A 26,757-nucleotide genomic window follows, 5' to 3' on the forward strand; every position below is an offset into this window, starting at 1 on the left:
AGAGTATCTGTTGTGCTAAAATGAAGTCAGCCTCCTGTGTCCCCAGTCACATCTCCCATTTTATTGATTCAGTTCAGTTCAGTAGCTCATTTGTGTCTAACTCTTTGTGATCCCATGGACTGCAGCACGCCAGGCCTCCCTGTCCATCACCAACTCTGGAGTTGACTCAAGCTCATGTCCATTGAGTTGGTTATGCCATCCAACCATCTCATCCTCTGTCATGCCCTTCTCCTGCCTTCAATCTTTCCCAGCATCAGGGTCCTTTCAAATGAGTCAGTTCTTCACATCAGGTGGCTAAAGTATTGTAGTTTCAGCTTCAACATCAGTGCTTCCAAGGAATATGCGGGACTGATTTCCTTTAGGATGGACTGGTTGGATCTCTTTGCAGTCCAAGGGACTCTCAAGAGTCTTCTCTAATACCACAGTTCAAAAGTATCAATTCTTTGGCACTCAGCTTTCTTTAGTCCAACTCTCACATCTATACATGACTACTGGAAAAACCATAGCTTTAACTAGACGGAGCTTTGCTGGCAAAGTAATGTCGCTGCTTTTTAATATGCTGTCTAGGCTGATCATAACTTTTCTTCCAAGGAGCAAGTGTCTTTTAATTTCATGGCTGCAATCACCATCTGCAGTGATTTTCAGTTCAGTTCAGTTCAGTTGCTCAGTCGTGTCCGACTCTTTGCGACCCCATGAATCGCAGCATGCCAGGCCTCCCTGTCCATCACCAACTCCTGGAGTTCACTCAGACTCGCGTCCATCAAGTCAGTGATGCCATCCAGCCATCTCATCCTCTGTCATCCCCTTCTCCTCCTGTCCCCAATCCCTCCCAGCATCAGAGTCTTTTCCAATGAGTCAACTCTTTGCATGAGGTGGCCAAAGTACTGGAGTTTCAGCTTTAGGGAAATCCCAGAGCTGATCTCCTTCAGAATGTGCCGGGGTCCAGCCCCAGTGGATCCAGGGTGATTCGAAGGTGGGGACGGCATCGGCGTCTTTGGAAAAATACATATTTAATCACAGATATAGAGAGAGATTAGAAACGGATAGTGTAGTAGGAGATAGTGTAGAAAAAGAGGCTGAATAACTTGGTCTACGTGGAATAGCATCCACGCTCCAGATGGGAATTCAGCCAGAAAAACGGGAGCAAGAAAGAACGACATGGGGGAATCAGTCTTTCCGGAAACTGATCCCATTTGTTTATTTTTGGGTTTGCTTATATACCTTTTGTTACATACAGGGATGAATACAGAGTCACGGGGGGGGTCAGCAGTCCTGACCTTTATCAAAATCAGGTGCTTTACATAAAAAGGTCTTAGGGATTTTATGATCCTTTCTTTCTGATAACCAAAAAACTTATTTCTTCCAAAGGTGTTTTTTCTTAAACCAGGCACCACCCTCCAAATAAAGTTACATTCCTATAGGGTGAGGGTGTAGTGAGTTACAATCAAGAAAGGAATTTATTTAACCCAAGGTTAACATGATTAATCTTAAAGGTTAATACTTATTTCTCCTATATGCTAGTTATATTCATTATAAGGGCAGGAACATGGAGATTTAGCAGCAAACATCAGCCCAACAAATGAAAATCCTTTCACCAATGTTCCCCTTAAGATCTATTTAGTCTTAAGAGAGTGATAAAGTTACATTTTTACATAGTAAGGACACAGTGATTTATAACAAAGCACAGTGATCTATTACAAAAGAGAAAATCCATTAACTCAAAAAGTCTAGTATTGCTAACCTTAAAAACTACTATATTTCCTTTTCTATATTCCAAATACATTGATTAATATATTCCCAGGTGCCTAAGGATATGGAGGCCTGGCGGCAATCATTGACTCAACAAGAAAAGGCCCTATGCTAATTAAGACTCTCAAAATACTCCAAAACTCTCTGTGCTGTTTATGGTTGAGAGGTAGTAAACAATCATGTGCGTAGTGGCAGGAGTATGGATAATCCTGTCACACAAGCTAGTCTGTCAGCAGAGAGGTTTGACCTGAGACATCCTCGTCCCACCCAGAGCAGGGAATTAGCAGCAATTATTGACACAACAAATGAAAAACCCTTCACCAATATAATTCCTAACCAACCCACTATACTAATAATTTCTAACTCCCCAAAAGAATTTGCCTTTAGTAAGTCTAAAACATCTCGTGCCTCTCAGGTTGGGAGGCTGTAAACAATCACATGTGGCTGGACGAACCTATACAGGTGGGCTAGATAACCTTCAGAGGAGTCCGTAAGCTGAAACACTCTTGTCACACCCAGGAATTTTTATTGCCTTGGAGCTGCACGTTTACTCCTTCTCCGAGAGAAACGGTTATGGGGGAGAGCCCCCCGTAAAGTCAGAGGTGTAGGTGAGAGCATAAAACAGAGTCTGGTTTTGGGGTTAGATGCTCGGAAACAGGGGGTTTCCTGAGGCTTGATCACGCCTTTGCGTATGCCAAGCCTCCTTCCTCATGACCTTTGCCATGGGCGGAGTTCCTCACGCTGGCCCCCGGCAAGAATGGACTGGTTGGATCTCCTTGCAGTTCAAGGGACTCTCAAGAGTCTTCTCCAACACCACAGTTCAAAAGCCTCAATTCTTCGGCGCTCAGCCTTCTTCACAGTCCAACTCTCACATCCATACATGACCACTGGAAAAACCATAGCCTTGACTAGATGGACCTTAGTCGGCAAAGTAATGTCTCTGCTTTTCAACATGCTATCTAGGTTGGTCATAACTTTTCTTCCAAGGAGTAAGCGTCTTTTAATTTCATGGCTGCAGTCACCATCTGCAGTGATTTTGGAGACCCCAAAAATAAAGTCTGACACTGTTTCCACTGTTTAGCCCCCCAAAATAAAGTCTGTCACTGTTTCCACTGTTTAGCCCCCCAAAATAAAGTCTGTCACTGTTTCCACTGTTTCCCCATCTATTTTCCATGAAGTGATGGGACCAGATGCCATAATCTTAGTTTTCTGAATGTTGAATTTTAAGCCAACTTTTTCACTCTCCTCTTTCACTTTCATCAATAGGCTCTTTAGTTCCTCTTCACTTCTGTCATCTGCATGTCTGAGGTTATTGATATTTCTCCTGGCAATCTTGATTCCAGCTTGTGTTTCATCCAGTCTGGCATTTCTCATGATGTACTCTGCATAGAAGTTAAGTAAGCAGGGTGACAATATTCAGCCTTGACAATATACTCCTTTCCTGATTTGGAACCAGTCTGTTGTTCCATGTCCAGTTCTAACTCTTGCTTCTTGAACTGCATACAGATTTCGCAGGAGGCAGGTCAGGTGGTCTGGTTTCCCATCTCTTGAATAATTTTCCACAGTTTGCTGTCATCCACACAGTCAAAGGCTTTGGCATAGTCAATAAAGCAGAAGTAGAGGTTTTTCTGGAACTCTCTTGCTTTCTCAATGATGCAACGGATGTTGGTAATTTGATCTCTGGTTATTGATTACTCTAAACTATCTCTGTTATTTTCTTGTACAAGGGCTATCACCTAGCTGGAGGTCATAGACCCGCATATGCCTTGGGAAAACATCTTCATGTGTGCACAAGCAGTGTTATGAACTTGTGCTGACCCAGCGTTCCAAGGTCCACACTGTTTTTCTTTAGCTTAGCAGGGAATGACAACCCCAACTGATCAACCCAATGTGCTTTTATCTGGGTTATGCTGTATTGCTATTACTTTGCTTTTATTTTTTTCCCATGGTGATTTTCTCATGGCTTAGCCAGAGCAACAGGCGGCTGACTATTAACCCCTGTACCCTTGTGGCTCAGCTGGTAAAGAATCCACCTGCAATGTGGGAGACCTGAGTTCAATCCCTGGTTTGGAAGATCCCCTGGAGAAGGGAATGGGTACCCACTCCAGTACTCTGGGCTGGAAAATTCCATGGACTGTATAGTCCATGGGGTTGCAAAGAGTTGGACATGACTGAGCAACTTTCACTTTTCACTTTACCTGTGCATATGAGAATTCCATTGTTCTATTAACCTAGGAAAGGCCTTCCCTGGCGACTCAGTGATTAAAAAAAAAAAAAGTCTGCCTGCAATGCAAGAGACACAGTTTCCATCCCTGGGTCAGGAAGATCCCCTGGAATAGGAAATGGCAACCCACTCCAGTATTTTTGTCTGGGAGATCCCATGGACCGGATGGAGGAGCCTGGTGGGCTACAGTCCACGGTGTTGCAAAAGAGTCACAACTTAACAACAGTAACCCAGGAACTTCTGAAAGAGTACCTTGGATCAGGAAAAAAAAGGTAGTAATTATGCACCCAACTTTTAAGTGAAAAGGGGGAGAAATGCTAAAATCAGTGTTTTAAAATTTCTACTGGGGATATGAGAGGTATAAGGGATATATGTTTTTAATTATGAAGTCAATCTGGGTTCCCTGATATTTGTTGTGAAAAATGATATTAAATAGCAAAACAGAAACACTCACTGAGTATTATTATTATTTATCAATGCAAAGAAATCTTCCCAGAGAGTTGTAAAACATCTTTAAACAGAAGTGTTGAAAACAGTTTGCATACAATTATACAAAATTCAGTATGAACAGGGACATTTTTTTAATCTTTTACTAAAACAGAAAGATTCTTAAAAATCATTTCTCCCTTTCAAACAGAATCCCATCTGTTTCAAGACTGAATAAATACATCAGCACAGCAGTTCATTTCCAGAGTTTATTTCCAAACATTGCAAAATTAGTATCAAAGCATATGGAAGATACTTAGCAAAAGTTTCCCCCACTCCCAAACTCAATGACTTAAGGAGAAAACTAGAAATTGTCAAACTGTTGCAATATATATATTCTACCTCTTTCACTGACTGGAAATGTGCAATTCAGCTTTACATAGTCCTCAGAATCCCAGGGACAGAGGAGCCTGGTGGGCTTCTGTCTATGGGGTTGCACAGTCAGACACGACTGACGTGACTTAGCAGCAGCAACAGCAGCAGCAAGACAACCAAACAGTTTTGCTTAATATGAATGTGCTGAGTAATTTTAAGCAAAATATTTTTTCATTAAGGTATTTCGATAATGGTTTATTTGAAGGAGGAGAAGGACTGGAAATATTGATTCATCTTTCATTAGAGCCTTAATGTCTCACCAGTGAAGTGAGGAAACACTGCCAGGCCCCCCTCTGATGAGCAAAATCTACATAAGAGAAGGAAAGTGTGGGCGGGGAGGGAGGCGGCCTGTGAGAATGGGTGGTCCCTGAGCACAGTTGTGGGTTGTGGCCGTTTTGTTTTTTGTAATTTTTGTTGGAGTATAGTTGACTTACAATGTTGTGTTAATTTCAGGTATACAGCAAAGTGAATCAGTTATACATATATATATATATTCACTCTTTTTAAGGTTCTTTTCCATATAGGTCATTACAGAGTACTGAGTAGGGTTCCCTGTGCTGAACTGTAGGTCCTTATTAATTACCTACTTTATGTATAGTGGTGTGCATATGTCAATCCCAAGCTCCCAGTTTATCCCTCCTCCTCTTATCCCCCAGTTGGTTTTCTTATACCCCGTAAATTACATGTTTACAGATATGCTTTCAAACATACCCAATGTTACTTTTTCAGGAAATGTTTAACTATGGTCTTGTTTCTAGTCCCCTGACTGAAGCCGCAGCCTTGGAAGTCAGGAAGCTGCAGCCAGGCTCACGCTATTTCTCACAGGTGAGGAAGTGGAGACTCAAGACAGGAAGTGACTCGGGCAAGATCCACAACCTCAGGCAAATCGACGGCCAGAATTCATTTCTCCTCCAGGTGCAAAGCTTTTCCCCCAAATCAAACACCCCTCTAAAATCAGATTTTCACATTTTGTACTTATTTGGAAGACTTGTGGATTTCCAGTGTAGCAGACAGGCTCATGTTCAAGTGTCATGAAGGAAAGAAGGGAAACATTTAAAGTGTCACTGCCTAGTTGCTAGGCGATCGGTCTCCTTTAGGTCCTTGATTACGAATCCTGCAGACCTAGCACTCGGCAGACTTCAGTGCACTAGGGGACAGGGGAGGGGGCAGAGCATAGACCCCCCTCCCCACAATGGGCAAGTGAGCATCTCTGAACAGCAGGTGAATGCCCCTGTAGAGTGATGATGGGAACACAAGCCTCCGTCCTTTTCCATCTTCCATTTCCATTTAAGTGTTTGCTTGTTTCTTAGTTACTAAGTCACGTCCACCTCTTACAGCCTGAGGTACTGCAGCCCGCCAGGCTCCTCTGGCCATGGGATTTCCCAGGACAGAATTTCCCAGGAAGAATACCGGAGTGGGTTGTCATTTCCTTCTCCAGGGAATTTTCCAGGGATTGACTCAGGGAGCGAACCCATGTCTCCTGCATTGCAGGTAGATTGTTTACTGCTGAGCTACCTGAGAAGCCCTTCAGAGGATTAGTGGAGCTCTTTTGAAAGCTCATCTAAGAGTGCATAGAAGGGCTGTTGTAAGGAAGTCCTCTTTAGAAAATCATGTTTGGAATTGGTCTAAATTTGGGGGCCCAGTGCTGGAAGAGACTAACCCATGGTCCTCTGAGATTCACATCTCCAACAACTGAGTCCACCTGAAGGCATGGAGCCCCCAAACCTGTACATTTAGACAAGCTTCAGGAGAGCCTGACGTGGCAGGTAAGGGATCAAAGTCCCAGTCACTACCCCCTAGCTCACCAGCAGGAAGGCAATCAAAGTGAGAGATGCTCCCCTTGACAGTCAGATCATCTCTGATATTCTTAGTTTTCTACCGGTAGTGTGTCTTCACGGAGAAGGCAGTGGCACCCCACGCCAGTGCTCTTCCTGGAAAATCCCACGGACGGAGGAGCCTGGTGGGCTGCAGTCCACAGGGTCGCTAAGAGTCGGACATGACTGAGTGACTTCACTTTCACGCATTGGAGAAAGAAATGGCAACCCAGTCCAGTGTCCTTGCCTGGAGAATCCCAGGGACAGAGGAGCCTGGTGGGCCACCATCTATGGGGTCGCACAGAGTCGGACACGACTAAAGCGACTTAGCAGCAGCAGCAGCAGCAGTGTATCTTCTTAGGGAAAAATAAATTGGAAGTGATCATTTTTGACAGGTTAAAATCTCTTGAACATTGTGAACATGGGATTAATACACAGACTTTTTTTAGGCTCTGATGGGATAGGAAAGAATTCTTTTAAATTGGGAGATTATCTTTGATGGTCTTTAAAAAGTAATCTTTGGTCTTGGTCAAGGGAATGATGGAGTCTTAGGAGTGATATTTAAATTAAGTTTAATTTAATACAAATGTCACATATCTTCCCAGAAGTGGTCACTTCATCTTAATTAAGGAAACGGAAATGATTGTGACTTAAGTCTTCATTCTGTGATGTGGACAAGTTTAGGCAAACAGCAAAGATTCAGAAGGGCTACCACCAAACCTACAGCATCGAGAAGACGCTAAAGCCAAGTCATTTCTCCATGTGGCAGTTCAATATGAGCTGCGAAAATTCAATCCAATTAGTCCTTCAGCCCCACATCATCGAGACTCCTTGGGGTCTGGAACCTCAGGGTTGTTATAGCTTTCCCTGGACAGCCACCCAGGGCTCACGAGCTCTTCCTCCGGCCCCTTCAGTTAGCCTGGGCAACTCTGCTCTCAGAACCGTGGAAGTTCAACATCGTTGTCACCAGCTCCGGGAGGTCAAAATCGTGCTTCCATCCCCAGTCCTTCCGAGCGTTGCTATCATCAAAGTTCATTGGCCAACTATCCGCTAGGATAAGACATGGAAAAGAGCTTAAGTTATTCAGGCTGTAGGTTTGCAAAAGGGTCTAGAACAGTTTAAATAAAGGCCAACATGCCATGAAAGAAACGTTCTCTTTGAAATCTCCCTTGAGCAGAGCAGAGCAGCAATTACGGGCACACACAGTCACCTTCTTAGACTAGAAGCCTCTATCTACTGCCAGGCACTGTGAGTTGTCACCTACTAGGAGAGTCCGCTGCAGACTTGTAAGGTGGGACTGCCATGTTCAGATGGCATGGCACTCACACAGGGGCACAGTCACAGCCTCTGAGAACCCAGGGCTGCTCTCATACTATGTCTGTTTGTTTGATATTTAAACTGGCAAGTGGCCGACAAGTTGTTTATTTGGACAGCTCTAGTCCACCCACTTTGGACATCATTTCCCAAAACTGTGCCATCTGCCAGCTCTGGTGCTACAGCAGCTCCTTCTTCCCAAGGTGTCGGGCCCCTGGGAAAGCCACTGCGCTCTTCTTCTCCTCCACGGTGTATGTCCTCGAGGACTCGCGCGGCGGACTGCAGCTGAACTTTGGTTCTGAGGTGGGTGCAGCGGTGTACCCACCTATGGCCTGTCGGACAGGATCCACGTTGTAGGTGACCTGGAGCTCTGGGATATGCTTGAGCACCTCCTGGGCCAGCTCCGCGGGGGTGAAGCTCATGGCGCTGATGTTGTAGGTTCTCATGGACAGGGACTCCGCTGGGGCCTCCATGACCTCCAGGGTGGCCCTGAGGCAGTCGTCAATGTACATCATTGGGAGCCTCGTGTCGGGTTTCAGGTTGCACTCAAATCTGCCATTCTTGACAGCTTCATGGAAAATCTGGACCGCATAGTCTGAAAGAGAAGCTTGTCTGAGGGTCATCTTATAACAAAAATTATGAGTGAGCCTCTTGGATTAAGGCAGTGGTTCCCAGATGTCTTAGTCTCAGAAACTCTCTGTGGGCTTAAAAGTCACTGAGAGCCCCCAAAAAGGTTTGATTAAGGTAAGTTTTAGGAGCCTGGCGGGCTACAGTTCATGGGGTTGCACAGAGTCAGACACAATGAGCGGCTGAGTACCTATACACACACAGCAGCAGCTACTGTATCAGAAATTAGCAACCCCAACCATATCAGAAATTAACTGCGAACTTTAAAAAATATTTCTACACTTAAAAATGATAAGAAGCCCACACATTCATATGTATGATATTACATGTGAAAGAACATAGATTCCAAGTAAGAGAGAATTTAGTGAGGAGAATGGTGTGTTTTCATTCTGAAAAATCTCTTTATTCCCTGGCTTAATAGGAAATAGTGAGCATCTGTGCTTCTGTGTTCAGCCTGCTATGCTACATACATCAGGCAGCCCGTGAGAAACTCCACGGTATACTTGAAAAGGATGGTGAAAAGGGCAAATAATATCTTAGCATTAATATGAAAATTGTTTTGACCTCCTGGATCCCTTGAGAGGGTCTGACTCAAGGATCCCCAGGGATTCCTAGTGCCTTTCTGGAGAAGCACTGCATTAGGCAAATTTTTAAAAGTAACCGGGACAGAGGAGCCTGGTGGGCTGCCATCTAAGGGATCACACAGAGTCGGACACAACTGAAGTGACTTAGCAGCAGCAGCAGCAAACCCAAAGGCTCTTTTAAAATCCCTTAAAAAAATTCCTCAAATTTCAGTTGAAGATATTCAAAGAAATGGAAAGAAAGCCCATGCTTCTGATTGAAAGAATTACAATAGTATTGTTAAAATGGCCATATACTACTCCAAAGCACTCTACAGATTTAATGTGATCCCTGTTAAATTACCTATGACATTTTTCACAGAACTAGAACAAGTAATTCTAAAATTCATATGGAACCACAAGAGACCCAGAATTGCCAAAGCAATCCTGAGGAAAAAGAACAAAGCTGGAGTACAAGCCTCTCAGACTTCAGACAATACTACAAAGCTATAGTAAAAATCCCTCGGATGTTGCCAAGTATCTTTTATGTTATATCTCAGAACCCCTCATATGGGAAGGATCTCTGATGTGGGAGTTACTGAACATAATGCATACTCAAGTCCAAAATGATAACAATGTGGAAAACTGTATGGAGGTTCCTCAAAAAACTAAATATAGAGCTACCATATGACCCTGCAATTCCACTCCTGGGTACATATTCAGAGAAAAAGAAAACACTAATTTGAAAAGATACACTCAGTCCAACATTCACTGCGGCTTTATTTACTATAACTAAGACATGGAAGCAATGTAAATGTCCACCAACAGATGAATGGATAAAGATTTGGCTAATGTACACAACGGAGGACTACTCACTCATAGAAAAGAACAAAATTTTGCAATTTACGACAACATGGATGAACTTGGAAGGTAGTATGCTTAGTGAAATTAGTCAGTTTGATTCTGGCACTGTGGGTGGTAAATTCCATTGGATTTACAGCATTGGTTGGGCTGCCCTGAACAAATTTAAGTCAATAGGGTTCAATGAGCTTCTCAGACGCACTTTTCGGAAAGGATGCGAAGACCCCAGCCAGCATATGGCTGGAATGACAGCAGATCCATCCCCACTGCACCAGGCAAATAGAAAGCTAATTTTACATAAAAAAGAAATAAAACGCAACCCTACCAGTTGTTCCTCCTCCAGGCTGGGAGTCAGCAGAAATGATTCCGGGATATCTCAGGCATCGGAAATCTAATCCATACCGGTAATAATAATACTACAAGAAAGAGAAAACTTAACTTCAAAAAGAATCTTTTAAATCAGGTAGAGCAATGCAAAGAATTAACAGCCTTTTCCTCAAACATCTCCCCATATAGTCATCTTAAAATCCTCCTCAAGGAAATGAAGACCCGAGAATAGTCATTTTTCTTTAACAAAGAACCCTGAAGTTTGTTATTGTCAAATAATCGCCATTCTGGTGATAACAACGTTAGACAACACAGTAAATAATAGATCAGCTGACAGTGGGGAGTTTCTGCCTTTCTTTGGAAGGAAGACCCTACTCATTGTCCTGAACAAACCTCCATGATCCTGTCCTAGGAGGTAGTGTTGGGAGAGCACAGGGAAAGATGGTCACTGTGATACATCAGTTGAAGGGTCAGACACTGGCTAAAATGCCCTTTTATGGACATTTTAGTCAAGTAGTTAGGACTCTGCACTTTCAATGCTGAGAACCCAGGTTCAATCCCTGGTTGGAAAACTAAAATCCCATAAGCATAAGCTACGAGGCATGACAAAAAAAAGATGTGCTATACAAGTATAAAGACAAAGTGTATTAAAAAAGAAAACCAAAAGGACACTTGAAGTTAAAGTTAGCTCTAATAATAGTAATATCAGGAGCCTGGAAGAACAGTGCCAACAAGTAAGATGGGCAGCAAATGAAGGAGGGGTGCCACTCAGGGGGCATGCTTGAAGTGCTGAATGTTAGCACGGGCTGAGGATTCGGCTGGAGCTATGGCTACGGCCACCTGGCAAACACAATTACTCCCTGAGCATCTCTGGGGGCAGGGATTGGAGGAGGGAGGAAGTCCTCTCCAAGGATGAATTAGCAGGTGTTTGAGACAAAAACAGAAAAGGAGACACTGAGTTGCCTTGCCAAGCGATGCTTACCTCGCCCATAAGCTCAGCGTGGACCTTGGACACCCCATAGATGGTCCTGGGTCTCTGGATGCAGAGGTCAGGGGTTGGGTTCCGTGGAGAAGTAGGTCCGAACGCCCCGATGGTGCTTGGCACAAACAATCGCAGACCATGCTCTGCGGCAACGTCCAGGACATTGTGCAGTCCTGAAACAAGCAGCCATCATAACCTGGGAAACCTCTTCCCAAGGAACTGGGGAATCCGGCAAACAGGGCATCTGGGGCACGACCCAGAGACTCACCAGTGATGTTCACGGCTCTGGCCAGGGACACGTTTGCTTCCCCCACTGCGCTGAGCAGGGCGCTGTAATGAAACAGCCAGGTGATGCGGTTATTCACCACAATCTCCCGAAGATTCTTGTAATCCAGGATGTCGGAATAAATAAACGGGCCTGCAAGGAGCAGTGAATCAGGCAAGTGAAGGAGTTCAGGGGCTGAAAACTTCAACAGGTTTTCCCATTGATTTTGATTCCATTGCTACCAACTTGGTAACAACTATTCAGACACAACTCAGCATTTTTCTTATGCAGCATACAAAGCCCAACCCCCAGGTGATTCCCTGGTAGCTCAGATGGTAAAGAATCTGCCTGTAATGCAAGGGACCTGAATTGGATCCCTGGGTCGGGAAGAATCCCTGGAGAAGGGAATGGCTACCCACTCCGGTATTGTTGCCTGGAGAATCCCATGGACAGAGGAGCCTGGCGGGCTGCAGTCCACGGGGTCACAGAGTCGGACACGACTGAGCTACTAACACACACACTCCACGGTTAGCAACACCTAAGTCTTACACAGGACTTATACCTGCCGAGCACCATTCTAAGGGCTTCCTGTACAGGAAATCCCCTACATAGGAGCGAGTGCATCCTGAGAGCACGTCCTAAGTCCCATTTGTTCATGTGTGTGTTAGTTGCTCAGTCGCATCCAACTCTTTGCAACCCCACGGACTGCAGCCCACCAGGCTTCTCTGTCCATGGAATTCTCCAGGCAAGAATACTGGAGTGGGTTGCCATTCCCTTCTCCAGAGGAACTTCCAAACCCAGGGATAAGTCCAACAAAGTTAGCCTAGGTACCCAACTAACACAATCGGCTACATAGTACTATACTGCAATAGGTTTATAGAATTTTTAATGCAAATAATACATACATAAAAAACAAACAAAAAATAAAACCTTTTTAATCTGACAGTCTAGCACCTTGAAAAGCACAACAGTACAGAACAACAGCTGGCATACAGAAGCTCGCATGCCATCTTTGAAAGTTTGCAGCTTGAAAGTAGGGGACTTACTGTATATTTAACTCTCAAACAAACTTTGAGGTGAGTATTTTGTTGAGGAGGAAACTGAGGCCAAGAGAGGTTAAGTAACTTGTCGGAATCAAACAGAATTAAGATTAAGAACTGGGATCAAAACCAGGCAGCTGGCTTGAGCTGATGCTGTTCACGCCAAACCGCAGGCACCTGGTGATTTCACTCCGCTTAAATAAGCTGCATATTTTAAAGGAATAGATAACATGGGTTTACAAAAGCCAAAAACCCACCGTGATATAAATAATCCACGAATTGTGGGTTCAACACGCTTGGTTAGGCTGGAGGTAGAGCCAGATTTCTGCAACGCCGATTTCCCCCACTTTCAGCACATTAACGCTCTTCCCTAAGGTGGACCACAAAAGACTGACACGGAACCAGGAAGGACTAGGAGATGTTATAAAGATATTTTTGATGAGGAAGTGATCTGGGAAGCCAGCGCCATCTTCCCTGGAGCGTCTTGAGGGATCCAGCTCTCCCAGACATCTTGTATTCAACCCAATGAAATGAGTTTTAATTTCTGACCTGACCTCTAGAACTTTAATTTCTTAAGTTACTATTTTATGTAGGTTAGAGCAACAATAAGAATGCAAAGCACATATTTACCCAATAAAATATGTTCTCGGGAACGTCAAAAAAATAAAAAATACATAAAAACATCTTTGAGGTGGTAAACAATCCGACTATAGGAGTCTGAGGTCCGTGCGTGTGCACAGGTGTTTAAGTGCAAGCCCGTGCTGAAGTAGGAGGATTAATTTCTCCAGAACTTAAAGTTCCTTTTCCTCATTTCAGAACTTGATTTTTGTGTGCTTTCTCTCTGAGTTAAGTTTACTAAAAACTCTGAAAGGTAGGAATCCGAATTTTTGTTCCACAGATATGGCTGCAGATTATTTCCAAAGATATTACTCCATGACTCTACATCAGGGTCTAATGAACTCCCCTGTCCTTGGGTCACCCGATCAAGCAGTGACTATACCAAGGACATTTTACAGAACTAATGAGGGCAAGAACACAAAACTTTTTTTCTTTTTTGGCCACACCCCCACAGCATGTGGAATCTTAGTTCCCTGATCAGGGATTGAACCCATGCCCCCTGCACTGGAAACATGGAGTCTTAACCACCTAATGACCAGGGAAATCCAAAAGCAGGAAACATTTTTAAGGAGCATGAGTGTGCCTCAGATACTCCTCCTCCTTTAATTCACAAGCCTGGTTATGAGCGATGATACGAATCCTACGGGCTGCCTCTCCAACTGCTCTGAGAGCCTCTTACCACTAAGGAAGACGTGTTCTGGGGGCTTCCGAATGTCAGACAGAATCACATTGTCCTTCCCGAATCGTTTCCTAAAGGGAAAATTAAACACATGAGACGGTATATTTGAGGACATACCAGGTCCTGTGAAAACCATCCTGCCCAGAGGAACTGCCATGTACTGCCTGGCCGCAAATCCCACCTTTATACGCGAGCCCTTCCTCCTCTCCATCCTCAACCAGCAGCCCTGCGGTCCCAGCCACGCTTGGGGCTGCATCTCCTGATGACACCTTACCCCACCCTTGCCCATGCACCTGTCACCAGTGTCCTCCCAGGGCCCCAGAGTCCTTCCCTCTTCCCCCCTGTTCTCCTCTCTTTTCCTTTTATCCCATTTTCTCTAAATCCCACCTTGTTCCTTTTCAGTTACTACATGTTCTTCTCTCAGTCCCCAAACATCAAAAAACTGACTGACCCATTTGGAGGCAGGTCTTACTTTGCCCAACCTAGAATAGGCAGAGGGCAAAGGACCAGGACGGGGGACACTGAGTCAAGGAGCTGAGGCAAAGCCTGTGATACTAAGAGGCACAGTGAAATGCATTCCAAACGGTCATTTAGATACAATATCGTAAAAGACTCAGGAGCAAGAGGGGAGAAGACAGATTCAGTGGTTAAACAGGAGCAAAGAGAAACTTCACATACCCCCAAACTCAGATTTTAAATTTCAACTTTGAGAGCTCTTACCTCAGAAAGCTAGCAAGACCCACTCCAAGCTGGCCAAGACCCCCTGGATAAAGAAGAAAAAAATGAAACTTTAATTTAAATCAAACCAGTTCAATTATTCCCAGGATGTAATAACAGAATAAAACTCTACTGGTAATCTTAGCTAATTAGGTGAAGCCCCAGGATGGCCCGATGGAACTGAATCATCTTCTCCGAGCTAGGTCAGAGATCAGATCAGATGAGTTTCAGAGACAGAACATTCTCCAGCAGAGGGGTGGCTAAGGGAAAGTCAGGGAACAGGAAGAGAACAGTCACAGAAGAGCAAGAGCACCACCCAGCCAGGAACTCACTAGCAGCTTTGGCTTTGTTATATGATGGGCTATGAAGCTTGTCTCCTACGGGTACCAGAACACTTAAAGTCACATGTAATCGTTTTTTTTTTTTAAGGAAACTTTTTATTTTGTATTGGGGTATAGCTGATTAGCAATGTTGTGATAGTTCCAGGTGAGCAGCAAGGGGATTCAGCCATACATATACAAGTATCCATTCTCCCCCAAACTCCCCTCCCATCCAGGCTGCCACATGACATTGAGCTGAGTTCCATGTGTCATACAGTAGGTCCTTGTTGGTTATCCATTTTAAATGCAGCAGTGTGTACACGTTGATCCCAAACTGTCCCTTCCCCTCATCCTTCCCATCCTACCTTTATAATCATAAGTTTGTTATCTAAGTCTGTGAGTCTGTTTCTTCCCACCCTATGCTTATAATCATAAGTTTGTTATCTAAGTTTATGAGTCTGTTTCTGTTTTGTAAATAAGTTTATTTGCAGATATAATAGTTGGATATCAACCTCTGGTGGGATTATCCAGAGCACCCTCCTCCATTAGACCTGCAGTGGAATAGGAATGGAGAAAGAAGGCAAAAACCAAGAAGTCACCCAAAAAAAGAGTAGATAACTGGGTGGGTTAGGAAGTGCTAAGAACATTAAACAAATGATTACAGCATCTTAATCTGCATGCTTACAAATGCCATGGGTGGACATGGGAGAGCTGGGGTCTAGGAACACATTTAGGGGAATACAACCCTAAATTCCATTTTGGGAGAAAGTAATCAGGCAGGAAGATGCAGGCTGTGGGACTTCCTGTGATCACGTGTAAGCAGGTGACTGAAACCAGCGCACTGGCAGTGACACCTGGAGGGTGCTTTGTTGGCGGCGGGAGGAGGGAATCAAAGACACGGACAAGACGCTGGGAGAGTCAGGGAGGGAAGTGCTAAGGGAGCCGACCTCACTTGAAACCCATTTACAGCAGAGGAGGAGGGGGTGGTGGTAGTGAGAGAAATATGCACACACTGAAGAATGTAAGATGGATAATGACGTGAAGTCAAGGCATGAAATTCTGGCAAATAGAAGACAATAAGAACGTGCTAATCAGTCAGCGGGGGGCTTGGGTCAGCTGCAAGGACTTGTGGGCAGACGGTCAAATGTGCAGGGAGCAGATGCAGAACTGGACGCTGGGTGGACACAAGGTGAGAGGGGTTGGCGAGCCAGTCTGTGGACAATGAGACCCAGGCTCCATGAGGTCATGGCGAGAAGTTCTCTGAGCCCCAGGCAGGCCCTGGCGATCTGCTCCGTCTCCAAGACACAAATATGCAGAAACTGCCTGGCTAGAGGAGCCTGGCCACGGAAAGATGCGCCAGACTCCAGAGTCCAAGTTTTGTCCACACACCTTGGATCTTGAGCAGGGAAGGGGAACCAAGGCCCAGAGTAGCTTTTTCATCCCCAGGTTCCCAGGTCCTTTCTTCAGATGACAAAAGATTTGGGCAGGGAAACCAAGCCCTGTCAACAGCGACAAAATAAGCACCAGGGATTTGCACAATTGAGGAGGAAGCCAAGAGTAGATAGGGAGTTTCTGAAGAATACATGTTACCTGGTGGTATGTTAAGACATTCCAAAATCGAATATACAGCCACACACAAAGAAAATAATGAAGCCACAAAGGCGGGAGAAAGAAAAAAAAAAAAAAACCCAACCTGTAATTAAGACACGCTGCTGGTCTGCTTCCGAGAATGAAGTGGAGTGGAAGTTGGCATCCACTGGAATCTGCCGAGGAGAGGTGCCCAGAAGCCTACTGGGTAGGACAGAAGCCCAGCAGCCGCAGGCTGGGCTCTGCAGCATCCAGCAGGCAACCTGCCGCAACATCCGAACAACTGGCATGCTCTCTGTGACACACCTATAACGCAAAAGGAGCGGAGTTCAGAAAAGACACATGCATCCCAATGTTCATGCTTGGTTACTATTTAGAGTAACCAAGACATCGAAGCAATCCAAGAGCCCACCAACAGATGAACGGATGAAGAAGATGCGATTCATATATACAGCGGAATATTGCTCAGCCATCAGAAAGAATGAAGGGCCTCCTGGGCGGCGCTAGTAGTAAAGAAGCCACTTCCCTCTGCCGCAGACTGAAGAGATGCAGGTCTGATCCCTGTATCAGGAAGATCCCCGGGGAAGGGCACGGTGACCCACTCCGGTATTCTTGCCTAGAGAATTGACAGAGGACAGAGGAGCCTGGTGGGCTACAGTCCACAGCGTCGCACAGAGTCGGACACAACTGAAGAAGCAACTCAGCGCTCAGAAGAGAATGGAACAATGCCAACTGCAGAAACATGGATGGACCTAGAGATTATCATACTATGTGAAGCCAGTCAGAAAAAGACAAATACTCTATGATATCATATGCGCAATCTAAAATATGATACAAAAACACATACCTACAAAACAAAAACAGATTCACAGATATAGAGAACAGATTTGAAGTTGTCAAGGAAGAGCCGGTAGGGAAGGGAAGGAATGGGAGTTTGGGATTAGCATAGGAAAACATCTTACAGAAAAACAGGAATGAATTTTTTGGCCAACGTGATATTCTATATAGAATGGATAAACAACAAGCTCCTTCTGTATAGCAGGAACTATATTCAATATTTTGTGACAAATCATAATGAAAATGCGTGTATATATATATATGTATGTATAACTGAGTCGCTTGCTATATAGCAGAAATTAACACGTGCCTTGGAGAAGGAAATGGCAACCCACTCCAGTGTTCTTGCCTGGAGAATCCCAGGGACGGGGGAGCCTGGTGGGCTGCCGTCTGTGGGGTCGCACAGAGTCAGACACGACTGAAGCAACTTAGCAGCAGCAGCAACACATTATAAATCAACTATACTTCAATAAAATTTTAATAAACAAAAAAGCAGAGGTCAGCATGTAACTGCTTACCTTCCAGACCCCTCAAAACACAAACCATTTAACCACGACTAACACTAAGATCGCCAGCTCCCAAGCAAAGCCACGCCCTGGATTCATGAACCAAACTAAAGAGGCTGCTGAGCGCGGGGACGGGGAGTCAATCTGGAGACGACCGTGAGCCCAGCCCCGTGAAGAGGGATACACGTTGCTCACGCAAAGTTCAGGCAAACAAAGGCTGGCTGAGATTCTGAACTGGAGCCACACAGTGCTACGACAACCGGCTCTAAAGTCGCCACGGAGGTTACTGTGTACAGAGCCGTCCATGCCAGGAACACCAAGTCACGGATCCCAGTGAAAGCCTGCAGTCTACCATCTGTCCACGTACCACTGAAGCGAAAATAGGTCCCGGACTAAATAACACAGCACCCTATGAAACTCAGATGTTAACATCCTTAACATTATCTTAAGGAAGATCCAGACTAGAAAAGCAGATCGTTAAGGTAAAAAGATCCCCAGCAATACTGAGTAAGCCGTGACTAATTTCTGTTTCACGACCATCTCTTAAGAGAGGATAATTAGAAAGCCATTTTCTCCCCTCTTCCCAGATCATGTATATTTTATTGCAGTCCAGCTCTTCTTCCTCACCAGCTTTACCCAAGGTGAGCATGTCACAAGAGGGGATCAGAGTGCAGGGCTTTCTCTACTGGTTTGAACAGCAACCTTCCTGCTCACCCGCCCCAAGGTCAGGTCTTTGCTCTCTGCACACTGCCCTGTGGCCTCCACCTCTGTCAGCTGTCAGATTTCCAATAGCACTGGTAGATGAAACTTCAGACAATGTATGTTAGTTTAGCAATGTGGACAATTCATGACTGAGTTGGTTCTTATTCCACAACTATTACTAGCTAACATGTAATGCTCAATACAGGCCACAGGCCCATGAACGCCCTCCTGCATTACAGCATTTAACCATTGCAACCACCACCCATCTCAGGGAACCCAGTTCTTAACCATCAAGCGGCACTACAGTCCCTATTATGGGATGGCTTTGATTAACAATGCATATACATTAAAAGCAAAACCCAAAAGCCCTCCACCCCTCTAAAGCATGTAGCTTTTCCAAGTCAAGATTATTGTCTTGCCATTTCCAAGTTTATTTGAATGCTTTTAAGGTAGCAGCTCTTACATTTTCTGGTCTCAGAATTCCTTTTGCTGTTGTTCAAGTTGCTGTCATGTCCAGCTCTTTGTGACCCATGCACTATAGCACACCAGGCTCCTCTGTCTAGTGTTAACATAAACGTATTTTATGAAAATATATTTTCCAAAACAAAAAACATACTGATCTGAGTGCCACTGTTTTACATTTACTCATCTCTTTGATGTTTTCCTTAATAGAAAAACAACTGGATTTTTGCACCTGCTTCTAACTCAATCTGTTGCTTTGATGAAGTAAATGAAGAAAATCCAGACTCACAAAGCAAAGCAGTGAGGAAAAGGAAGCAGTATCTTAAAACCCTTCTCAGATAATTCTGGATACTCACCTTTGATATCCAGAACTCAGCACATGCTAGTTTCTTTAAAAGTTAGCTGCAACACAGAATCTGATGACATTATCATGAAACTTTTGTACCTATAACATTAGAACCCACTTGTATATCTAATGCTTCAAACAGATCTTTTATTCCTGTATGATTTTACAATTCTATGCATTGGTCTTTTGGAAAATATTCGTTCAGTGAGTAATGCAGAACTTCTAACTGCCAACACACTTGACTGTACGATTGCTCGAAGTTATACTAGTTAATGTCACTGATCTCATCAGAAAATTCCTAAGTATTGAGAAGCTGTCAAGTACACAATGGTGGATACAAGTTAACCTGCAACAGATACCATTGGTTGTTTCCTTGACAGGTGCGCTAGGTTTATCTTTTTTTTTTTTTTTTTAAGAAAATGTTTGCTGATTATCCAGGTATGAATAATCATACTTTGTCAGTCATTCTTTCAGGTAAAACTAGTACTCTAGGAAAGAAAAAAAAAAGTGACCAGTTCAGCTCACAATTCAATCACAAAAAATGCTTAATCTCAAAACAACCATCATATTTCGATACACAACAAGTACATCCATTTACCACAAGATACGCTAAAAAGATACATCTCAAGGCTCAAGGTTTAATAAAAATTAATCACTTTTTACTGTTTCATCAAGGGCATTCTTAAGTAAGGGGCTTCCCTGGTGGCTCAGTGGTAAAGAATCCACCTGCCAATGCAGGAGACCCGGGTTGGATCCCTGGGTCGGGAAGATCCCCTGGAGAAGGACATGCAGCCCACTCCAGTATTCTTGCCTGAGAATCCCACGGACAGAGGAGCCTGGTGGGCTACAGTCCACAGGATTGCAGAAAGAGTCAGACACAACTCAGGGACTAAACAACAAGGGCAACAACAGGCCTTAAGTTTTCTACCTTTTCTTTTTTTTACAGGAAAGCATATGGCAGTGAAGAATACCATGACTTCTTAGTACCAGGTGGTGCCACTGCCTTGATTCCTGCAAAGGGACCGGTACTTTTAGCCACTGTGGCTGGTGCACTGTCAGTGAAAATTCAACAGTTGCTCCAGGATAAACCATGAAATTTAAAAAAAATAGTTCTATACCAAAGACTGGCACTATTTGTGTTTGCTGTCAAACATTCACTAAAAAGCTGGTCTTTGATGATTGGCTTGGCATTGATAGTGTATGAAAACAAACAGAACGGTAAGTCCAGCCATGACCACAGGAAGGCACACACTCCTACTGTCAGTTGTCATGTCTGCAGCTAAGTCTTTGACAAGTTACTGTCCCAGTGGCTGTGCTGAGGTTTTTCCATGCTTTTTCATCCAAACAAGGCTTTATTGTTTCTCCAGCCACTGCAATTTGATAACCTATCTTGTCATACTTCAACAGTTTTTTCTTTTCTAGTTTGGAAAGCTGTAACAAATAATGTTTGGCTTTTAAAGAGATCATCCTATCTACACTTCATTCATTCAGAACGGTTGGTCTCAGAATAATGTTATTGCCACCAAAATATTATTTAAAATGTTCTGTGGCATCAGACACACAAGTTAAATTTCTAACATCTGTAAAACCTGAGGAAAGCGTTCATATTTTCATGTATTATTTAATTTTGTACATTTATCTGGAGAAAAATTCCTCTTTCCGTGATTCAGAGGACTCTTGAGTCATTTCTCTTCAGCATTTATACACATAGATGGTAAAACTTTGAGTTGAAAAAAATCAAGTCCTCTAAGCCAACGATGTATCCTTAAATAAAAAAATAAATTAAAATAAACTTTTTGTTATTTTTCCATATAGGCAAAGGCTTAACTTAGAATTTCAAAGCAATGACATATTGATATTAAAAGAAAATGGGCTCCAAAGATAATAGCAGAATAACAGCATGTAGCTAATAAAAATGCACAGAAGTGATAAGAAAAAATGGAGTTTATCTCTGAAAATGCATATATTTATACTTTAAGCCTGCTATCCTTACAAGATTCTAGAAACACAAGAGTACACAAGCACACACCCCATTAGATCAGCAGAAAAGCTCATTACAAGCCATGTGGCCTCTAGAAGATTCCACCACATATCTGAGACAGAAACAATGAAAAAGGCAAAAAAATTTCTGAGTATTACTTTAAAAATAGCCTTGACCTCATGGACCTTACAAAGGTCTCAGGGAACCTCAGGGTTACCCCAGATTATACTTGAGAATAACTGTTCTAGAGTAAGACTTGCTTTGGCAAGATAGTTATCAAACTTACAAATGGAAACCATCAAAGATGACTGGGGATCAGATGAAAGTCCATAGACTTTCTCCCCTAAGCACTTTGCTTACTTTAGTTCCAAAGGATGAAAGAGAAACAGGCCAACAGACTTTCCTCCTTAAATAACTGAGCGTCTCCCCAGCGCAAGCCTTGCTGGGGTGGTTGTTATACAAACCTTGCCATCTCTAGGCATCTACCTTTCTGCCCCAACCATAGCAGAGCTCAAGAAAGCAGTGGCATCATGAAGACAGCGAGAGAGACACAGGCTCTGAGCCCAGCTGGCTGTGATTGTTGGGACATGGAGCAACTGGCGAGGAATGGAGAAGAATAGCACGGACCTCCAGCTTGTGCATGAGCTTCCTGGAGGAGCAGATCAGGTAAGGAGACAAACGAGCTTGGTTTTGGACATGTTGGTTTTACGTGCCAGGGGCCAGTAAGGCTGCCTCTCCCAGGGAGCTGTGAGTCCTAGTGAGCCGTTCTTAAAGCATGTGAGAATTCAAACTCCATGTCAAACAGGCAGCCAGGAAAGAGAAGTATCAGGGGTTTGTCTACACCACAATAAACAGAATGTCCTCTGTTTTCAGAGAACATTACTTCCATTTCTTGGGGAAAAAAACCTGTAATTCAATTGTAATTTCTCTGGAGACAGATAATTCTATTTCAAAAATGTTTAAAGAAACTCTAATTTGGAATATTGAAAACCAAGAAAATAGACCTTTTTTCTGAGGATGCATCATTGGTTTCCCTTAAGCTTGTGATCCTCCCAGATCTCTAGCTCACATCATTCTCAGCCACAGAGACAGTAAATAAAAATGTATTAGGTCATGTCTCCAGCACATTCATATGAAGCTACCAGCATCCAGCTCCCAACAGATGAATGGATAAGGAAAATGTGGTATGTCCACGTGATGGAATATTATTTAGCCTCAAAAAAGGAGATCCTGTTAAATGCTACAACACGGATGAACCTGGAGGACATTATGCTGACTGAAAGAAGCTGGCCACAGAAGGCCAAATACAGTATGATCCCATCCATATGAGTGACATGAGTTATCTAGTCAAAAAGCATAGAAACAGGAAGTAGAAATTTAGTTGCCATGGGAGAAATGGAGAGGGGATACGAGTGCTTAATTAACAGGCACAGCTTTCATTTTGTAGGATAAAAAAAGTTTCAGAGATCCATTGTACAACACTGTGAATATACCTGACAGTACCAAATTGTACTCTTAAAAATGCTAAAAGGGTAAATTTTATGTAATATGATTAAAAACCATAATTTACCAAATTTTTAAAAATCCAGCCCCAAGAAATGGTCAGTGCATACATATATTACTGCGGAGCTAGAAACTTCACCCAGTGTAGATCAATGCTGCCTCAGAGACCCACGAAACCCCCAGCCAGTTCAAACACCCAAGCCCTTTTTCCCACCAATCCCCTTAAATGGTTCTTTGCTCTCTGCTTATAAACCTGCTGAAACCTAGCATTCTCATCCAGCCTTCAACCTTTCCTTCCAGTCTCAGGGGTCTCCAGAGTATTTATATTGCCCCAAACCCACATCCCCTGCCCCTCCTAGCAGGCCTTCTTGATCCACACTCAGTGAAACTGCTTTCACTGAAGGTCAGTCATGGCCCAGTTGACAATTTCCTGGCCCCAGGACCCTTTCCCGGGGCTGACCATGCCCATCTTCATCTCCCCTGAGTTCACCCACCTCTCACTCTGATTTAAGGATCAATAATGCCTGGAAAATCCCATGGATGGAGGAGCCTGGTGGGCTGCAGTCCATGGGGTCGCTAACAGTCAGACACAACTGAGCGACTTCACTTTCACTTTTCATTTTCATGCATTGGAGAAGGAAATGGCAACCCACTCCAGTGTTCTTGCCTGGAGAATCCCAGGGACGGGGGAGCCTGGTGGGCTGCCGTTTCTGGGGTCGCACAGAGTTGGACACGATTGAAGTGGCTTAGCAGCAGCAGCAGCAGCAATGCTTATAACTGCTTATTTGCAAGGCAGTCTTGGCTTTATATCCTCCCATTCATGAAATCATAAAAAATTCAGATAAATAAATGTGTCTTTTTTTTTTTTTTTGGCTGCACCTTGTGGCATTCTGGATCTTAGTTCTCCCATCAAGGACTGAACCTGTGCCCTCGGCAGTGGAAACGGGGATGCTTACCAACTGGACCACCAGAGAAGTCCCCAAACGTGTACTCTTCACAGTAATGATCCAACGGGAAAATCTGGCACCTCAGCTACTGAGCGCTGAGGAAGTATCTGCTCTCCTGAACTCTTATTTAAGCCTCACAGTAACTCTGAAGCTGGGATCTTTTCTCCATTTTGCAGAATGAATTGACCCGCCCAAGGTCAGGCACATAATTAATTACCAAAGGGAAAGGGTATGTAAACCAGGTCCGCTGAGTTTCAAACAAACCCTCCTGCTAGCACCCCCACTCTTCCCTGCCAAGAGAAAACATCGGGTACCTAAGAGAGGGGACAAGGAGGACGCATCCTCGTGGTGGCGAAGGGGCCACCTTCCCCGCTGCTCCCCTCCCCTGCAGCTCGGCTTCTCCTCCTCCCCGCTCCCCAGGAGAAGAGTACCTACCAGCACCCGGGGTTCAAGGCCAGACACAGCCCTCCCTCCGGCGCGAGCCGGCATACACTACCTCGCCAACCTCAAGTTTCCCCATCCTTAGAAAGGGGACACCACATGCTGACAGGATTTAATAAAAGCAATTTATAAAAGCACCTAGCGAACTGCTAAAGACTCCATCAACCAGCTGGTAAAGTCTGGACTTAACGTGGGGATGATCTGAAAGCCAGGAAGGGTCGGGGAAAAAATCCTGGTGCTCTCAGCGTGAGCCATAGAGGGTCTCAGAGACAGTCTTGGCCCTGCGGAGCGGGCGCCCCGCACCTTCCCCTCAGTGCACACTGGCCTAGGAGAGGGAACCCCAAAAGACGTGGAGACAAGGGCCGCTCGCGGATCTCCAGCCTTAGCCTCCCACTTTCCTATGGAAAAGTTGTGGGGGAGGAGGGGGCTCAACCTCCAGGGAAGACTGGATAAACCGGTTTTATGAGAAAAACCGCTCCTGGCAGAGGGTGCCCCTCCGAAACTTAGAAAGGGCCAGTAGCCGCGCCAGCCGATCCCAGCAGTACCCCGACCCTCCCTTGGCCTCCCAGTTCCGCAGCGACGGCTGGGGACCCGCGATCGCCCCGGGGAGCTCTGAGTCTGCGGCGCCCGGCCTTGTCACACCTATCGAACTAGTGGGGGGCAGGGGGGTCAGGCAATCCCGCGGCGTCAGCCTCCGTTTCAAAGAGGCTCAGTTCTCAGGATCAGCCGCGAGGGAACATCCAGTCCCACCGCACTGACCTTCCGAGGCAGCCGCCCAAAGATGCTGCGCCGCTGCGGCCCTGGAGACGCACGCGGCACGGAGACAGCGCGCAGAGCAGAAAGCCCAGCTGGCCTCGGGCGCACCGCGCCTTTATCCTCTCTGCGCGCAAACCCGCCCCCAGACGCACCAATCTCCTTCTTCGGTCCTGGCAGCCTTACGTCAGCGTAGGGTTACCGCGAGGGAGGGCGCCGGTTGCCACGGTAACCGACTTCGCGGCCCGAGCCCCTCCCGCGGGCTCCCCCCCCCACCCTCCTTTAGGAGAAGTCGCGCACTGCCCGCCGAGCTTTCGAATCCCGCGAGCGGCGTCCCGGTTGCCGCAGAGCTAGACCGCAGGTCTTCGCGTCGGACTGTGCAGGTGAGGGTAGCTCAAGAGCCTCCCACCGCAAGGAGCCTCGACCCTCCGGAGCCCCCGGGCACAAGCTCATTCCGGCGATTAGCGGAGGACTAAGGCAACCCACTCCAGTGGAGAATCCCAGGGATGGGGGAGCCTGGTGGGCTGCCGTCTCTGGGGTCGCACAGAGTCGGACACGACTGGAGCGACTTACCAGCAGCAGCAGGGGAAGAATGCGGGACGCAGAAAGGACTGGCGGAGTATATACCGGGGGACCAAAGTCAGGAGATACGGAAGGAAGGACTTTGAGCGACTCATTTCATCTTGGTTTCCCACGTGGGAAACTGATGCGAAATTGTATGACCTCCAAGGCCGCGGGACCAGCAGACTCAGCATCACCTAGGAGCTTGTTCAGTTCAGTGTGCGCATGTGCTGTTCTTCCTGCTCACGGGGTGGGAAAAGCCTTCCTGCGAAGTATGTCACTCTCCACCTCTCTCTTTTCGGATTGATCAAAGGGATTGTAACCTCAAATGAGACACTTAAGTCGGCATTTATCATGTAACCTGTACATTTGGGATCGTGTCTATCTTTTATCTCTAGTGGCACAATGCCTAGCTCAATATAATATTTGTTGAAAAAAGAAATAGTTTTCCTTTTAGAATTTGGATTAGACTTTTGCTGTTTGGGGGCTTCCCTGGTGGCTCACTGGTAAAGATTCTGCCTGAAGTGCAGGTGACCCGGGTTCCATCCCTGGATTGGGAAGATTCCCTGGAAAAGGAAATGACAACCCACTCTGGTATTCTTGCCTGGAGAATCCCATGGACGGAAGCCTGGCAGGCTATAGTCCATGGGGTTGCAAAGAGTCAGACACGACTGAAGCAACCTAGCACAACAACTTTGCTGTTTAGTATCTTACCTCTGATAATTTTTATTTTTAATTCAGTTTATGGACTGATACTTAGCAGCATCCACTGTGTATCATGGACTGTGCTTGTTGTTGAAGATGCAGGAGTCCTGTATAGGTTGCTGCCTAAATAGCAGGAAAACAACATTTCAGTTCAGTGGCTCAGTTGTGTCCAGCTCTTTGTGACCCCATGGACTGTAGCATGCCAGGCCTCCTTGTCCATCACCAGTTCCCAGAGTTTACTCAAACTCATGTGCATTGAGTCAGTGATACCATCCAACCATCTCATCCCCCGTCATCCCTTCAGTCTTTCCCAGCATCAAGGTCTTTTCAAATGAGTCAATTCTTCGCATCAGGTGGCCAAAGTATTAGAGTTTCAGCTTCAGCATCAGTCCTTCCAATGAATATTCAGAACTGATTTCCTTTAGTATTAACTGGTTGGATCTCCTTGCTGCCCAGGGGACTCTCAAG

At 45.1% G+C, this 26,757-nt stretch overlaps 1 protein-coding gene across 1 annotated transcript; it reads right to left on the reverse strand.

Moving 5' to 3' along the window:
• Positions 1–7,558: 7,558 nt before the first annotated feature.
• On the reverse strand, positions 7,559–16,835 carry LOC128052816 (L-threonine 3-dehydrogenase, mitochondrial). Its single transcript, XM_052645376.1, has 8 exons — positions 16,652–16,835; positions 14,642–14,684; positions 13,922–13,992; positions 11,588–11,737; positions 11,320–11,492; positions 10,336–10,426; positions 8,288–8,557; positions 7,559–7,698 (listed from the first exon to the last, which is right to left on the reverse strand). The coding sequence occupies exons 1-8, from the start codon at positions 16,833–16,835 to the stop codon at positions 7,559–7,561; spliced, it is 1,122 nt and encodes a 373-aa protein (XP_052501336.1).
• Positions 16,836–26,757: the final 9,922 nt, after the last annotated feature.

This window comes from Budorcas taxicolor, chromosome 8 (assembly GCF_023091745.1).
Source record: "Budorcas taxicolor isolate Tak-1 chromosome 8, Takin1.1, whole genome shotgun sequence".
Lineage (NCBI taxonomy): Eukaryota > Metazoa > Chordata > Mammalia > Artiodactyla > Bovidae > Budorcas > Budorcas taxicolor.

Bases quoted from the DNA above. Each gene is read 5' to 3' on its own strand.
- LOC128052816 (XM_052645376.1), bottom strand. From the start codon at position 16,835: ATGCCAGTTGTTCGGATGTTGCGGCAGGTTGCCTGCTGGATGCTGCAG. The intron at 8,558-10,335 runs GTAGGGTTGCGT...CTTCTCTTTCAG, and splicing joins GCCTGGAGGAGGAACAACTG to ACTATGCGGTCCAGATTTTC. The intron at 7,699-8,287 runs GTGGGTACACCG...GTCTTATCCTAG, and splicing joins TCCTGTCCGACAGGCCATAG to CGGATAGTTGGCCAATGAAC.